The sequence below is a fragment of the Dromaius novaehollandiae genome, chromosome 1 (genome assembly GCF_036370855.1).
Source record: "Dromaius novaehollandiae isolate bDroNov1 chromosome 1, bDroNov1.hap1, whole genome shotgun sequence".
NCBI lineage: Eukaryota > Metazoa > Chordata > Aves > Casuariiformes > Dromaiidae > Dromaius > Dromaius novaehollandiae.
The window spans coordinates 102,577,929-102,595,067 of NC_088098.1; the positions used below are offsets into that span (position 1 = coordinate 102,577,929).

Below are 17,139 nucleotides of genomic sequence, written 5' to 3' on the forward strand. Positions count from 1 at the left end.
TATTTTTTGGATCTGACTGGACTTCCCTGGCCAGACAAACCAAGGGCAATGTCAGGGATCAGCTGCTGCTGCTGGGCACTGCACGGACACCGTAGCCCACGCCAGGTCACTTACACCTTGCAAAACACATCGCCTTCAAGCCAGCGGGCGCCGAAAGGCAGGCAGAGCCGTTCTGCGGCGCTGGCTCCGCTTCAGCTGTCCAAGGGCCACCTCGGACCAGCGCCAGGAGCCTCGGCAGGCAGCTCCTGCGCCATCCTGTCACCGCCCGCCACAGCTCTGCAGCGCGGCCAGAGGCGAACGCCGGAACCGCCAACCGTTACTGCCCCGCGCCCCGCCCCTCCCCGCGCGCCCCTCCCACCCGCCTCCGCACGTGATCAGAGGGAGCGAAGCGCTTCTGCGCGGCTAACCTCCTGCCTCTCCAGCCGCTTGCGAAATCTGATTGGTGGAGAGTCCTGGGGAGGCGTCCCATTGGCTGCTGGATGACCAGTGACTCCGCCCCCTTTGCCTCTCCCTCCCGAAGGTGAGCCGGAGCTGTCAGTGATGTTTACAACAGCGGCGATCTGCTGAGATTCGCCCCGCCTTCCGGCAGCTCTCATTGGCTGAAGAAGCGGACATCGCGAGTCCATTGGCTGACGGCGCAAAGGCTAATTTCCCACTCGCAAGGTTCTCCCTATCCCGTCCTCAGCGTGTTCTCATTGGCGAAGGGGAGCGGGTCGGGCGTTCCGATTGGCGCAGCACGGAGCGACCTGCTCCTCCCCGCGTGGGGCAGGGGACACAGGGAGCCGGGCTTGGGGTTAGCGGCGGTTAGTGGCCGTTGGGGCTCGGGGCGGCGTGCGATGGTTCCGTTGCTGCTCCTGTGCGCGGCGGCGCTGCCGCTGGTGGCCCGTGGGGCCATCCCGGCGCCGGAGGAGGCGGCGCGCATGGCGCGCTTCGTGCTGCACAACTGCGACTGGGGCGCGCTGGCCACCCTCTCCACGCAGGAGGGGCTTCGCGGTCGCCCCTTCGCCAACATCTTCTCCCTCAGCGACGGCGCCCCTGGGCCCCACGGCGGCAGCGGCGTCCCCTACCTCTACCTCACCGACCTGGAGATCTCCGTGCAGGACCTGGAGGTGAGCGGGCGCCGCTGGAGCGGGGCGAGGGCCGCCTCGGAGGGGTTTTTTCCCCACAGGCGGCACAGGGAGGGACGGGGGGAGACCGGAGGTGCGTGTGTCAGCGGCCATATGAGGGAGGAGTTTGGTCTCGGAGTTAGGTAAGAAGGCGTGCTTTCCAGGTAGGCAGGGACGGTGCCGTTTGCGCTAGCTCTGATACCTTCTGTTGGGCGAGAGCCACCATGCGAGGGCTGCGTTTTGGGCAGAACCTGTAGCTCTGACACTTGTGATGGTGGGGAAGCTCCAGTGGATCCAGGCCCTCTGTGTGCTCCAGACCCACGCTCTCCCAGTGCCTACCCCTCAGCGTCTTCTGAATGACGAAGAAAGCATTTTCAGCTTTTTCTTAGCATTCTGTTTGAAAGTAGAATTATAGTAAATGCTGATGTGAAGAAGGTGAGATGCACCTACATTTGACAGTCCGTATAGTGTCTTTGAAAAATCCAACCTGAAAATGGTATATACTGACTGGAAATAATAACAGGGAAACCAGTATAAGACATTTAAAACTTACTAGGTTGAAAGTCACTTAATGCAATGTCATATTTTTCTTGGTCACTTACGCTTTTTCATCTCAGTAGGAAGTTATGGTTGGAATATTTTTGTAAGGGTCAGGGTTTTCACCAGAATTTTATGCAGGTAACATAGTGGTGCTAATGACCTTTTCCATGAATGCCACTTCATTTGTGAACCCTGGGGACAATTATTAGTTCTCGAGCATCTAAATATAAAACGTTGCTGTCTGTTTTGACACGCAGTAGTCTTGGGAAGCTCCTGCTGGTCGTAGTCCAGAAAGTTCTGATCTCCTGAGTAGCGTTCTGATAGCAGAAGTAACTGAAGTTTCAAGAGGAACACTGAACAGAGAGATGAGGGGCCAAAGGATCTTTAGACAGAGAAAATGGAGAGGAGAACTTAATGCAAAAAATAAAGGACTGGTAGTGTAGGGCTTGAGCAAAGAGGACTCTCATACAGACTACTGAAGAAATAGTAATTAAATCCCTGGAGTTTACCGGTAAAGCAGCTGCACAGCAAAAGACTGGCACACTGATGTTCTGAGTATGCATAATTGGCCCTTGCCTCAGCTCTTTTGCTTGGTTGTGTTCAAGAGAAAATTGACTAAAAAGTTAGGGAGACAGTGGTTGTATGCATCCTTTATTAAAGAGAAGTTTCTTCTAGTAACTACTACAGTATTATTAAAACAAATATGCACAAAACTTAGTAACAGAAATTTTTTCAGACTTCATTTTAATACAAACCTCTTTGTTTTCTCTCCCACTCAGCTTTTAAGTTGTTACTTCAAAACTGTTTATTTATGGATCTATATGGTGTAGAAAACCTAATTTATCTTGTGTAATATCTCTTCCTCCACCCCCCATACTGTCCTCTATTGTCAGATATAAAAATAATGCTACAAACTCTTAATAAACATTTTCCTTCAGAAAGCTCCCCAACAGATTTGTATTCTGCTGTTGTAGGGCAGAAATAGTCACATGGAGGGAGACTTCTGATGGAAAAAATGCTGAACAATCATGACTCAGCTTTTTTGTAGTTAAGCAACTTCCTGTCTGTGCTGTGAGTCATATGGTAGCTCTTGCTTCCTAAGTTCAGTGGTGCACTGCAGAGTGCTTGTGTGACTTTTGAGATGAGCGCCTTTAATTTCCCAAAGGACATGAAATTTCTGTTTTGGGAGAAGAATGAACTTAAGTATGTGTCATTCTGCAGTAGGCAAACCTGTTTCAAACAAATACTTGTCAAGCTTATTGTGGTCTCCAAATTAATTTCAGAACAATCAAATAGATACAGAGTCTTTATTCTTAGATACAGAGTCTTTATTCTTCAAGTTTGGTGCCTTCCTTAAATTCTAAGGGTTTTTTAAACCTACTTTTTAAAATTCACTTTGAATGTCAAAAGAGTTGACCAGTTTGGGGGTGGAGGGAGGGCTTGGTTTTTTTTGGTTTGCTTGTTTTGTTTTTGCTAATTCAATACTTACATTCACAGTTGTGACAGCTAGTTGGTTATCTTTCAGTAATCCTTTGTCCTTCCACCAGAATTAATGTAATGAATTTCACTGTATCTTCTTCTCTATAGCTCTGTATGTTAATTGGAATATATCATAATTTGAATGTGAAATAGCTAGACTGTATATTGAATTCAGAGTTTTAAAGAGTGCTGACTCTGTGAGGTTTTCATTTTATCCTATCAAACTTTAACACACTTATCAACTGTGCTGTCTTTCAGAGTCAGAGCTCATCTGAGTAGGTTTTCAGATACAATTAGGAAAAAAAAAGATGACAGCTTTGTTCTTTTTGCAAGTAATTCTGAACTGAATGAAGTATGAAAAACTGTAAATATCATGGTGGATATCACTTTTTTTTCTTGCAAAGGTACATCAGCCTATTTATCTTACTATTTGTATTTTAGGTCAATTCGAATGCCTCCTTAACTGTGTCTTTGGCACAGACTCCTTACTGCAAGAAGCACAAGTATGATCCCCAGAATCCCCTCTGTGCCCACATAATCTTCTGTGGGAATATTGTAAAGGTAAGCAGCTGAAAGTTGACATGGGACAAGATTGCATGTGTTGAATAGTATTGCTAATTGGAAGAAGAACAGAAATGTCAGAATATTTATACGGAAGTTCATGAAGTGATTCTATGTGTCAGGACATCAGAAGGCTAGCTCATAGTTTGTGTGAGGAAAATGAAATAACCATGTGATATTTGCAGGAGTTCTGCTGAAGTGTCTTTAGCAAGGCACTCGGGAGGAGGGCATTGCAATGAAGGAAGTCTCTCTAATTCCTCTAGACCTATTTAGAAACTAAAATATTCAAGACAGTTCTCTGGGAGTGAAGTATTGTGGAGGTTTTCTTATCTCATTTGCTCAGTTAAGTTCTTTGGTCCATCCAGTTTGGCAGTTGTGCTTCCAAAATTTTACTGAAGCAACTATTAATATGAGCTATACAGTTTACAGGTATTAGAGACAGAAAAGGTGTATTAGATTATGTGGCAGTATTGCTGCCAGTGCTTATTTCCTGCAGTAACCTTTCAAATTCACTTTGTCCCATGGAAGGCATTTAGAATGGCATCTAGAAAGGCATGTATTATTTATCAGAGATCTTAATCCCATTATTGAGGATGGTGACTGAGGATGAGGACTAATCACCATTAGTCTCTTGTGTGATGGACTTAATTCTTATCTGCTGTTTTCACATGTCAAATATTTGTTTGTTACATTCTAGCAACCCTTTAATTACTGTCGTGTTTAAAATAAACAGTCCCATTACTGATGGTAATTAGTTTCTCTTGTATCATATCCAGAACTCAAACTTGTTGATTTAACCCTCAGACATTTGCACATTGTATATTAAGCACTGTCAGGCATTTTAGCTGCCATTCTCTATGGATTCTCAGCTGTTTCATACTCTGTGTGTGTATGTATATGCATTGGAAGAACCTTTGATTTTTGGTATCTTTTTGAGCAAGCAGGTGCAGAGGAGGTAAAATTACACCTAAAATACTGCATAGTAAGCATGTAGCAGGGATCTGCTACTTCTCTTTTGAGATTTGGTATTTCAAATACCACCCAAGATCACGCTGTTCCTTTTTGCTGCTTACCAAGTTGCAGAACCTTACTTAGCTTGCCATATGTATATGTTGCCATTATACCTCTACCAACATTAAGACAGAGAGCAAAACATTTTCTAGTCCTGGCTTTCAGCTGTTACTGAGTTTTTTATTTTACTTGAATACCATTCCTGCCTAAGCACTTATATCAAGGCCTTATCTTTTTTCCCCCTTTTTTGTTTGACTAGTCAAGCTGTGCACACTTTAGTCTTGAAGAATACGGAGAAAATTTGCCTCCAAGAACAGCTTCCCAAATCACAGCTTATAAAAAAACTTGAATTCAAAAAAGCTTTGAAGAAACAATTCTGCACGAAGGTTTCAGTCTCCATAAATGCATAGTTGGCATCACTATTTGCTTTTCCATCAAAAGTAAAATCTGATGTTTTATTTATGCCAAAATCATCTTAAGTATTTTTTTTTAACTAAAACCAATTCTCACTCTTTGGAGAGTTTGTCACTCTAGCAAGAGAGACAAAAAGAGATGCATAGTTTCTCTAGCAAGACCTATAAGTATCTTTTTTTAAGATCCTTTCTAATATATGTTCTGTGGATTTGCATAATTGTCTTCTGTAAAATAAATACTTTTCTTCAGAATAGAGTGTGGTTTTATCCACACTATTTCAAACAAGTCAGTGTCAGGTTGGATCTAGTCTTTATACTAGGAAGGAATTAATATTGCTTCTAAATCTATCAGTCTGCCTATATCTCCATTCAAACAGCAGAAAAAAGACTTCTGTTGATGAAGTACTTTCTTGCTCATGCTTACTTTAAAGGGCATCCTTTTGATTTTAATATTACAAGCAACTATTTTGGAGTGTTTGCCTGTATCATGAATAGATGTAGCCCCCTCTGAAGATAAACCCTGCCATAGTAATGAATCCTTTGGGATAGGACATAGCTAAACTGAAAAGAGAACACTGCAGTCAGCAGTATTTTTTAGCTAACATTTATCTTTGCACAACTGTATCTTAATGTAGTATTTTGCTGGTTATTGTTCAGGTGAATGATTCAGAAGCTGGCTTAGCAAAAAAAGCATTATTCAGTCGCCACCCTGAGATGGAAAGTTGGCCTAAGGATCACAACTGGTTCTTTGCAAAATTCAACATCACCAATATTTGGGTCCTGGACTACTTTGGTGGATTGAAAACTGTGACACCAGAAGAATATTACAGTGTCAAGCCTTAGTAGTAAGTACTTAAAGTTTGTTGCATGCTTAGCTTTTGTCACGGTTGGAACCTTTAAAATTTTTTACATAGGGACATTATTATCTATCTCTGGGTTTTTTTGTACCCATTTTATGTCTTTTCCCTAAGTAAGGGATGCAGTATCTGAAATCTTGATATGTTTGAATAGAGGATCCACCTAGTTACAATATCAAGTATAGTAAGCTTTGCTAGGTATACATACCATAATTGAAAATCAAAGGTTGGTACTTGTACATCCACTTAAATATAGTTTCTTGAGAGGAAAGACTTCCAGAGTAAGTGCAGTCACTCTCCTGCATTTGGATTCATTGCAAGATAGATGATATTTTGGCCTATTAGTTAAAAATAGTGAGACTACTTAGCATTTATGAAGTTCCATCAATAGGATTGTTACTGCAATATTGTATAAAACTTCCACAGAAGTTTAAGATGACACTTGAATCTTTCATCATATTGAAGTGTAGAGAAATTCTGTTCTATTGTCTACATAAAACTAAGTCTTCAAATATTTCAAATACATTTTATCTCAGTCAATGCTTACACTTTCAATTTCATTCTTATTCTTACTCCTTGTAGGTAGAGGAAGATCCTGGGTGATGCTGATATACAAATGAATTGCTTTGGCTGACTGTTTCATGAAAGATTTATCTTTTCTACATATTGTAGAGCTGAATTAATAATGCAAAAAACCCAAACACCCTGCATTATTAATGAGCTTGAGTAACCCTTCTGAAGCAAATGTTAATTTTCACTGACTAGCACAACTTGAATTATGTCATACTCACAAACCTTTATGCACAAGCCATAACTTTATTTTACTCATTGGACATGATTCTAGAAAGCTATAATCTGCCCATTGACAGTCTGCATTCAGAAGGGCTGTGTTTACTGGAAGCTAAAGGATTAGTCCAGTTTTGCACTTTTCAGTGCCTTAGTTAAATCATATCTGTTTGCGGGTACACTGTTTTTTAATACCCATTTATTTTAGATCTGTGTTTGTGGCAAAGTAAACTGTAGTCAACTGAATACTATGAGATGGCTCAGCTCTCCCTATAGAATGGAAAGGGTCGCTTGTATTGCAATGGAAAATGACCTGCTGAGTTCCCACATTCTGTAAGAATTTTCTTTCCATCTTAATACACTCATAGAACATACATGTAGTTTGCATAAAAACAACCATATCTTGGTAAGTCTTTGGCTGGCAGTGTTTATATGCCCTAATTCTTTAAAAGAAGCAGGTATTATTAGTGAAAGTGTCTGAGTTTTGTACAAGAAGAGTTTGGGCTTGTGAATTCAATGAAACTGCTGTAAAAAATTATTTTCAAATTTGGATTCTACTTTGTTAATCTGATCAAATGACAGCTTTCTTTACCCTTAGCAGAAGAACTGAGTGGATCTTTTTTTTTCCTTTGGAAGCATATACAGCATTTTTGGGTAACCCAGAAGTGAGAAAATGGCTAATGAGATAGGATACAGATATTTCATCACTTGTGGAGAATGAAAATGAATGGTGTGGATGAACTTAATTCTCTGCTTCTTATAATAAGCCACAAACACACACAACCATGAGAAATAAATTAACATCTTATATCCTCTCTTATCTCCCAAATGCTCAGTTCACAAATATCCAAAAGTGATTATGACTGATTAAGTTGATTTCCCCATAAGCAAATATTACCTAGCCAACAGAGTAAAGAATGTGAGAATATGGACCCCTTAGTGGCAGATCCATATATAGAACAGTGAAATTGGTCAGATCAAGTCCCTACTTCTTAGTATCATCGTTATATTTTATATTACTACTTATCTCAAATGCTGGAAAGAATTTTTTGAAAGTGTTTTTTAAGCAATTTATTAAATTTTCCTTCTCTGCAAAGGGGGGATAAAAGGTACTTGTTGCTGTATTAAACACATCCTATGCAGTACTTGGTAAGTAGTTTAGGAACAAATAAGTTTGCAATATGAAAGTAGTTTTTGTTGCATAGATAACACTGAAATTAAACATGAAATCAGAGAATATTTTTATAAAAGTACAACAATTGTAGAAACGCAAGTGATCTTATGGTATCAACATGATCCTTTCCATGGGGACACCTGTATACAATGTATGTCACTCCATAACTTATGAGGTGTGAGACTAATGATGCTGGGCTTTTGTTAAAAATAAAACACTTTTATGACAAATGTTGTTGGGTGTTATTTAATACACATTCAAGAATACTTCTTCCCTCCCTCACTCTTTCAAACCTACACACTCTGAAGAGTTTTTGTTTTGTTGTTGCTCTGGAGTCTTTCATGCTTGCTAGAGTACATGGTGAAACTACCTTATTACACCCAGCTTTTCCTCATTGGTTGAAATAAGCATCTTTATGCTTCACTTTCTTTTCTGCATCTAATACTTTGAAACGGAACATAACAATATTGGAATTCTTGAAAATGAAGATGAGGTCTTATTTGATCATTTCTTCTGGCCAGGGCTTCTACATCTGTAAATGACTGCATCAAATACCTTTCTGCAAATATTTTTCTGTTCTCAAATCTGACCTCCCTTAAAGCTGGTCTTTTGTATTTATACATACTCTTCTGTCTGTTTATACATCTGTGTTTTTAATACATGCATCCATATAGAAACATTTGTAAAGGTAGAAGCGTAGGTTACATATATTTCTTTCATGTAAATCTAAACCTTGGATATTGTTCTCAAATATCTCTTTTAGTTGCTAATAAAAACAGATGACCATCTTGCTCAAAAATAAATTCACACCTTTAAAAAGAATCTCTTTAATTTAATCAAGGGTCAGGTACAAAATAAGGCTGCCTTTTTTGGCTTCTGTGTGGTAGCTGTGTAGTATTTGATGTTCTATTTGTACAAATTCCCCAATATTTTCAGATAAGGATTTTTAAAATTATTTTAAACAATTCATCTTAAGTAGGTTTGTAATATTACTGGATTTTATCAGAACAATTTTAGATCATTCAAATCTCATTACTGCACAACTGAAATGTGAGAGGACCTCAGCCAGGTGCTTCTTTTGGAAAGTGATTTACAACAGAATGATCTACCTACGTTTCAAGTTAATCGGAGAAGTCCTATCTGGAGTTGTTAGTTAGGCATCTTGTTGAACATTTGGAAAAAAAGATTCAATGTAGATGTTAACATTAGCTCATGAAAGTCATCAGGTTTTGGCTCTATTTTTCATCTCCTTCCTTTCTTCTCCCTGGGCTTACCTTTGTCACTGTTAGGCTCATTCAGGAATTCATTTTTGAGCATCTTCCCCTTTTTCCTAATATTGTGGCTTAGAATAGAAGAGGCCAAATATAAGAGATTAATATAGCCGTAAACAATGAATCAGTGTTCTGGCTTCTGATTACGTGCATCCTCTACTGTGGCATGCTTGATGGTAGCTGAGCATCTTCTAAATAGTGATGAAGTCACTCTCCATAGCTGGGGAGTTAATTGTCTCCATTGATAGGCAAGAATCTGAGGCACAGGACAAACTCAGGCAACTTGCAAAGTCATAGGATGTTTTTTAGCTGGGGAATCTAAGGATAACCTCAGCTTGGCACTCTTAACTACACAGTCATGTCTTTGTCTGCTGATCATGCCCATTGACTTGTTTGTGTCCATACTTTTCCATTTTCAATTTCTTTTTTGTATTTTTATGTAATACTTGTGTCTAATAGATTCTTGCAAAGTGCTACATCATTACAGAATAGAGCTTATGTGTACCACATATCAGTTGGGTTGTTTATCCAGTTCTATCTGGAAATAATTTCTTAGATAATGTTGTATATCTGTGATCTTAACAATAAAAATAGAGGTAGCTCAATTGGACTACTAGCCCTTCAAAAACTACTGAGAACTTCCAGATAAAAGAAATCAGAAAACTTAGTACTGCCATTTCTTAAGGCTTGTTTATGATTCGAGTGTAATGGATGAAGTTGCTTTCAATAGTTTTTAGTTTTTTTTCCCCCAGATAGCACACTGAATCTAGAAAAATTCAAAATCTAGTAAACTGTTTATTATTCACCACAAGAGGGTGCCATAGACTTATATTCGGTTTGATTACTAAATGTTTAATACATAAAATTGATTACTGAAATCATCATAACTCAAAAATACTGGAAAAGCATGTGATGGGGGCATTATACTTACAAATTCTTTTTCTACAGCACTTTACATTCTGAATGCTTTCCTCCATAAACATAGCACTCTGCCAGCTGCTAAAAAGGTGCATTAATCATTCTTTTTGTGTTTTGTAATTATTTTGTGCTGTGAAGTGCTCAGAGGTAATGCCCATGAAAATGATTTAAAAGTTTTTAAATTAAAAAAACGCTAGTAGAGGAAACTGAGATAGGTATAAAAAGCCTTGGAATCTTGACCTGGAAAACCACCTCTGTATTCGGTAATTGTTTCTCTCAGTACTTACTAATTCCAAGAATCCCAATGAAGATTGTTAATTAGCTTGATGATGCTTTGGTTTATGCTCCTTGTTAGCTGGCCTAAAACACTCAGTTGTGATTTATAAGGACTAAACATGCAACAGCTAATTAATCTTCTGTTGGACTTGGATGGTTTGAACCAGTAACACAGGAGCACCATCTTCAGTTAGGAAAACAATAGCATGTAACATTTAGAATAGGACTCAGTTAGCGAAGACTACCACTTGTTTAAATTATTGTCCAAACCTTGAGTGCTCCCCTCACCATGGGCTTGGGCTGCCTGTGCTCGAGACCAGCTCTAACGTGTATCTGTGTGACTCTTGGTCAGGTGTCTGGGCAAGAGCCGAGTGGTGAGAGTGAGCTGGGAGAAGCCTTCTGAGAAACTTCTCTTTGCTTGGAAGCGGCGTTGGAGCTCAGACCCTTGCCACGTGACTTATCTTGATCCTGCTGACTTGACCTCAGACCTGCCCCACTACTATGGACCTGTCTGGTGCTCACTGGACTGTGGTTGACCCTTGTTACTGTCACTGGACCTGCTCTGCCCTCGTTCAGATACTATGGGACTGCAAACCTTGTTGGTGAGGCCGCTGTCCCACCTGTCTTGCTGTCACTCCCAGCTCCTCTTCCCTGGCAGAGCAGCTGGCCCTTGCAGTTCTGAAACAATTACTTTTTTCCTGTGGGGAAGCTCAGTCCATGAGTTTTTCATGCAGAACGCTTGGAGTTGATCCCAAAGCTTTTTGAGTGAAGAACTTCTGTGCCTGGAGAGAGAATTTCTGTCTCGAATATTACAGTGTAACAAGATTAGAGTGTTAGGCTCATTTATTCTGGCTATAGTAGTTAACACTGTTATTTGTATCCTGTTTTTCTGTGGAAACAAGGCTTAGGTAGTAGCCATTTGTCTGCACATTTGTTTCTGTCAGTTTCCATGCTTATTTTTAGTTAGATTCAGATTTGAAACAGGTAGTGACCTTGAAGCTAGGTAGACCCTATACATGTCATGAAAATTGGGAGCTCAGTAGAGGACACAAACCCCAGTTCCTGTCTCACTCAGGGAAAGATGACCACAACTCAGCTCTGTTTCTGTAGGTAATAGTCAGCTGGCTAGCCAGCTCTTAAAGTACAAGCTAATTGCTAGTTACCCAGCCAGAGGATATGAATGGGTGTTTGGAGTTGTGAGGAAAGGGAACACTGAGTGTATGAAAGATATTAAAAGATGAGATATTAAAAGGTGAGTATGAGATATTAGAAGTATGAAAGCTTTTTTTTTTTTTTTTTTTTTTTTTAAGAAGTTGGACTTCACTAATTATGCTGGTTGCAAAGCAACTTAGAGTCTTTTGGTTGATTGAGACCAAGCATGCAGTTAGTATCTGAAGTGATTACATTTCATAGTCTTAGTGGGTGTTTTCTTTTTATTCAAGGATGTAGTTGCTGTGGTGATGATTCTCAATTGTTTTTTCTCTAGATTTTCATATTGTTGATAGAAAGCCTTAACAATTCCCAGTTTACTCTTTGCTTCTAACTCCTTAACAGCTGTTAGACTCACTTTTGCATGTAATTTCTCCAGTTCAGACAAAATAGGTGGTACATTTATGGTGGCACATCCAACAACTGCAGCAGGTATTGTTGGGGTGGGGGGGGAAGGAGTCTCTCCCTCAACCTTAGTGGGTTGTCAGTGTACCCACAAAGGTCTGGAACTATTTTATGCTGGTTTGGATACTGCCACTGACTCAAGTTGTAACCTTACCCATTTTGTCCCACCCAGCCCCCTTTTCCACTCTATAAAAATGTAAATACATCTCAGTTTTGCAGGAATCATATAAACTATTTGTAAATCATCTCAGTATTTCTAGATGAGAGGAATATTTTTAAAAACAAGATGACTTCTGGTAATCACAAACACAGGGTAACTTGACAAAGCCATGAAGAGGATGTGTGTGTGTGTGTGTGTATATATATATGTATGTATGTATGCATGCAAATATGAGAAAGACAGACTTTCAAAAGTTACTGGGCTGTATGTAAGTAATCATGTACATAAGCATATATATCATATAAAAAAATGCTTTTTATTTCTGTAGTGTTTTATGCCAATGGAACCTATTAAACATCATCCAGTATTACAAGGTAACTGTTTCTTGACTGAAATTAAGCAGTTTCTGAGGGATAAGAAACAGCAATAATTGCACAAAAATTGCAGTGTGATTTTAAGAACCTTGCAGAGTTCTTTCATGTTGGCATTTTGCCAAAAACAGTTGTCTAAGCAAGCATGAATTGGATTTTTGATTTGTTTTAAATGATTAAATGAATTTCAATTAATTTAATTAAGTTTTCCCCCTAGATGACCACTTGAAAAATGCAGAAGATGTATGTGTTAGGGGAAAAGAGGGGAAGAAAATATAGGAAACAAAGATACTTGTCTCAGGTCATAATACTTGGCTTGCCAACAGCTTTGTATTCATGAAAGACATCACCTTACTATTCAATTGTGGTCCATGCAGCCATCCAAGAAAAAGAATATTGAACTTGCTCTATAATTAAAAGTAGTATTTCCAAAATGGAGGTTTGGTGGTGAAGTGCTGGAGTTTTTCTATATATGCTATAATGTAATAAGGCAAATTCACCTGCAAATGACAGGTGTTAATATTAAATGTTAATGACCTGTGAGAGTATCTTGATTACTTAAAGGAAAAGAAGTATTCTGCTTCCGTCTTTAAAATATGGTATATGCAGTTGGATGTCCAGCACATTAAAAAAAACCCACCAGAGCAGATCATAAAAGCCTCACTGAGAATGAAATAATTGGACATTATATATTCAGTAGTCTCAAGTCTAGTGAGTATTCAGAGAGGGGTGTATTTCAAGTTTTTAGTAACATCTCCTATATAGGTTCCTAAAACCCATGTTCCATTGAAAATTTTAAGAGCATAGCAGGAACAGGGGACTGCTAGTCACAAGAAACAAAATAATGAATAGTAATTCATTCTTATACTGCATCAGGGCCTCTTTATTATCTCCCATAGGAAATGTACACTCATGGCCATGTTTGTCTTTATGGTATTGCACAGGTGTCTGTTTTTTTTATTTTTTCTCTTTAGATGTGGCAGGGTTTCCATTTGCACAATGCAGCTGCAAGGAATACTGACAGTCAAGTGGGGTTGCCTTGGAAAAGCAGTATTCTTATACACACAGGGGAGCAGTTGTAGTGAGACCAAGTCCTCTTTGCTTCCCGTTGGGAGCTGCAAAGCAAGACCTGGAGTTAGGCACTCTCTTCTATCCAGCTATCCATTTGCAATGCTGGCAAATATGCAGGGGACAGACTAATCCCTTTGGAATGCAGCAGTTATCACTAAATAAGTATTAATTGCTGCATTCCAAGGGGATTAGCACAGTGGAACCCAATTACAGCACAGCGAAGCTTCACTGTAAGGCACGACAGTGCATTGAAATGCAGTGAAGCAATGCAGGACTGTCAGTCTGCAACATTTTGTCAATATAAATTGAGATCTTACACACTGTAAACAGCAGGCTTTTTTTTTTCTTTTCTGTGCATTAGTCTAGTGCATGAATGGCATGCCTTGCTGAGGGCTACAGCTTGCTCACTAGAGAGAGCTGTTGTCTATTTAACACCCATTATCTTTGCGTGAGCATCTCCGAAAATTATTGTGATACTTGTTGAGTTAGTTGTGGTACTACAGCTCTCATTCCCTGCTGGATCAGGGGCAAGGCCCTACAGTCTGGCTGTAGATTCTCCCCTGTCTTTAAGGTCAGCCAGCTCCTCTGTTAGGTGATGTAGGTATTAATTTTGCCTGCAAGTACTAACTATACCAAATAGGCTTAGGGGAACTTCTGATAACTGGCCTGTTCTTAGTCCCAGCGGTCTGTGGTGATGATTACAGGCAAGCTCTCTGTGGTAGCAATGCATGAGCCAGAGGGCAGTGTGTAGTTATTTTTTATCCTCAGCTTGACTGTGGTGCAGGTTTGATTTTTAGTTTTCATTTATTTCCTGTTAAAACTGCAAACACTGCTGCTTTCGTACAGCGTAGCCAGTAAGCATAAAAAAGGGATGCTTCTGAGGGTGAATCAGCCCCTTGCATTAGATCTCTTCCAGAATTTCATGTGTCCAGGGAAAGAATGACATATTGATGTACAGAACCAAGTGAATGCATGCTTTGTCTATTTTCTGAAAGATATTCTACCTTATAAATAATGAGCTGCACCTTAACCAGTGTTAAATACAATTGAGTTGTAGATGAGGACTACTTCAATTCCCTGACCAATTCAGTTTCAGGAACCATAAATAAAATCTTGCACTCTTCCCAGTGCAGGTAATTTTTGAAATGCACTTTCCTCTACAGATGTGCTTAGACAAAGAGTTAAGTTAGCTGAGAGGTTTTCTTCGCCCTGCAGGGAGGGTTTTGTCTCCACTGTGGCCTTGTCTGTACTGAGGAAAAATTGCTGCTGTTTCAGCTGAACTAGCGTTGGCATTAATCTGTACTCTAGTGTTAACAAGGTGCTTATGATCTGACTGAAATGAGTAAACTGAAACATCAGCATTGTTTAAACTGTTGGGGAAAAAAGCAGGTACGAGGTTGCCTAATGTACAATGTGGGAGAAACTGCCAAAATTTTAACTGTTCTGTGTAGTTCCTAGAGATGCAAAGGCAAGTGGGCTGAAAAGAAGGTGGCACTGTAAGAATATCATTTCTTGTAGGGTAATGCAGGCCATATGAACACAGAAATATCATTTGCCTAGAAAAGAGACTATTTCTCCTTTTATGTTTTTCTGTACCCCTAAACTGCTTGTGATCTACTATCTCCTGTGATGTGTCTATTTTGAGAATAACTCACAATACAAGCATGGCTACTCTCTTGCATACTTTCATTGTATTTAGATTATAGTGATACACTTGCCTGCTTGCAAAATCTGGGGGATTGAGAAGAGAGAATTTCCAGGGGCACTATCATGCAAAGTCTGACTCGACCCATACTTCTAAATGAAGTCTGTATATTCTTGCTCTGACCTTTCCCTAGCCAGACCAACATCAAAACACGGTGGCCCAAGTGCTGTTCTCCCAGTGTGCCTGCTGTTGCCATTAATCTCACTTTCTTATACAGCACTTCATTCCTTTTCCTTGCCTTTGGCCTTAACTCTTTATTCAAAGTGATAATTTGCTGGCTTTCTGCCTGAGGGAAAAGCTATGATCAATAACAGGAGGAGACAGGGGTCAGCAGAATAGTGATGAGCAGTGCCATTTGCTCCTCTGAAAATTCTGTTACCAAAAAATATCAAGAGCTAGTACGATATTATTTTAGCTTTTGGATAAGGGGTCAATGAGATTTAGGTGGCCTGCAGTGGGAGCAGGAGTCCTTTTCCTCTCACTAACTCCTTACTTCAGTCAATATCCTATTATTTGGAGAAGGGGACTGAGAGGGCTTTATCAGGGTCCTGTTGGAATATGGACCGTGTACCCCAGCACAGCCATTTGTATTTGTGGGTATAATGATGCCTCTTCCAACTCCAACATGTGGTGGTGGCTTTGCTGGGCTGTGCTGCACCCTCTGCCTGGCAGTGAGTCAGGGACCATATCCAGCCTCCTCTTGCTGCTTCAGGGGTTAAAGAGCACAGCAGGAAACTCTCCCTGAGGCTAGGGGAGGGCAAAGAGTGGGCACTACCATCTAAGCATCCTAGAATGGCACTCAGCACTAAGTTTTGGGCACTGTAGTGCCTAATAATTTTGGTATAGTTTAGTACTATATATAATAATTATCATTAAATAAAAGGTGAATACCATGTTATCAATGTATTACCCTTCATTACTCAAGAGAAAAAGGTAAGGAATTTCTTGGTCTGCTTCTTCCAAGAATTTCAATAAGCTTTGCTTTCAAAAGGCTATAAATCCTTTTTATATGCACAGTAACTCTCACCCTGCCAGTCTTCTTCAGACTATTAGGAAACAGTTATCACCAATCCTGTTCCCGTTTCTGGTGCGGGACCACATTCTTCTCTCTCCCTCTCATTTCTAAAAACTAGAAATGATAAAAAAAATTAAGATACCTATGTGTCCCTGCAGCCTAAGATCTGACCCTGCAATTCATTAATAGAATTAATATTGTAAACATTCAGCAATCTCGTGTTGAACTTGTTTTTTTTGGTGGGGTAGGAGGAGGTGGGCTAGGCTTTAAAGTGCCTCTAAGTCACATTTTCAAGCTTTTTCTGATTCACAATTGTCTAAAATGTACTCTTTATTTCTGTTAGTATGAGTGAAGATTTTCATTGACATTAAAAAAGAGCACAATAGTGTGAGATTTCACACCATTATGTCCATATGAAAATTAGACAAAATACTAATTAATGCCCTAATACTTTCCTGGAGAAATTACTTCCGTCTAATATCTCCTTCTCAGGAAGTTCTTTCTAAACTCTGAATTTCTCCTGTCTTAATTTCATCTCTTTATGCTCAGTTGTTTCTCCTCTCTATTGCACTAAGTAAATCCTTTTATTAAATTCTTGATAATAACAACAACAAAAAATGTAATACTAGTGAGAAATGTTGAGGAGGAAATATCCCTCACCACACCCTGGCTCCCCTTGCTTTTTTTCCCATGCATTTAAAAATCCTATGTTTTTTAAAAAGACTACAAAGTGTTCCTGATCCCTGGTTCTCTTCCCAGTGCTAGTGCTTTCTGTTCTCTGTCTCACTTAAGACTTAATTTCTCTGTCTGT

General features: G+C 39.7%; 1 protein-coding gene across 2 annotated transcripts; it reads left to right on the forward strand.

Moving 5' to 3' along the window:
• The first annotated feature begins 687 nt into the window (after positions 1 to 687).
• Positions 688 to 12,544, forward strand: CREG1 (cellular repressor of E1A stimulated genes 1). Of its 2 annotated transcripts, none has more exons than XM_026093349.2 (4): positions 688 to 1,109; positions 3,567 to 3,686; positions 5,768 to 5,955; positions 6,550 to 8,157. In XM_026093349.2, exons 1-3 carry the CDS (start codon positions 837 to 839, stop codon positions 5,951 to 5,953), a joined length of 579 nt encoding a protein of 192 aa, XP_025949134.1. In that variant the 5' UTR covers positions 688 to 836; the 3' UTR covers positions 5,954 to 5,955; positions 6,550 to 8,157. The 2 variants fall into 2 exon arrangements, with proteins under 2 accessions (XP_025949134.1, XP_025949135.1); XM_026093350.2 differs by lacking the exon at positions 6,550 to 8,157 and adding an exon at positions 10,745 to 12,544 and having other exon boundaries at positions 719 to 1,109.
• Positions 12,545 to 17,139: the final 4,595 nt, after the last annotated feature.

What these genes read in the sequence shown, in the direction of transcription:
- CREG1 (XM_026093349.2), top strand. Translation starts at nt 837, where the DNA reads ATGGTTCCGTTGCTGCTCCTGTGCGCGGCGGCGCTGCCGCTGGTGGCC. An exon ending in TCTCCGTGCAGGACCTGGAG is followed by an intron (nt 1,110 to 3,566) that starts GTGAGCGGGCGC and finishes TTTGTATTTTAG; the next exon opens with GTCAATTCGAATGCCTCCTT. An exon ending in TCTGTGGGAATATTGTAAAG is followed by an intron (nt 3,687 to 5,767) that starts GTAAGCAGCTGA and finishes GTTATTGTTCAG; the next exon opens with GTGAATGATTCAGAAGCTGG.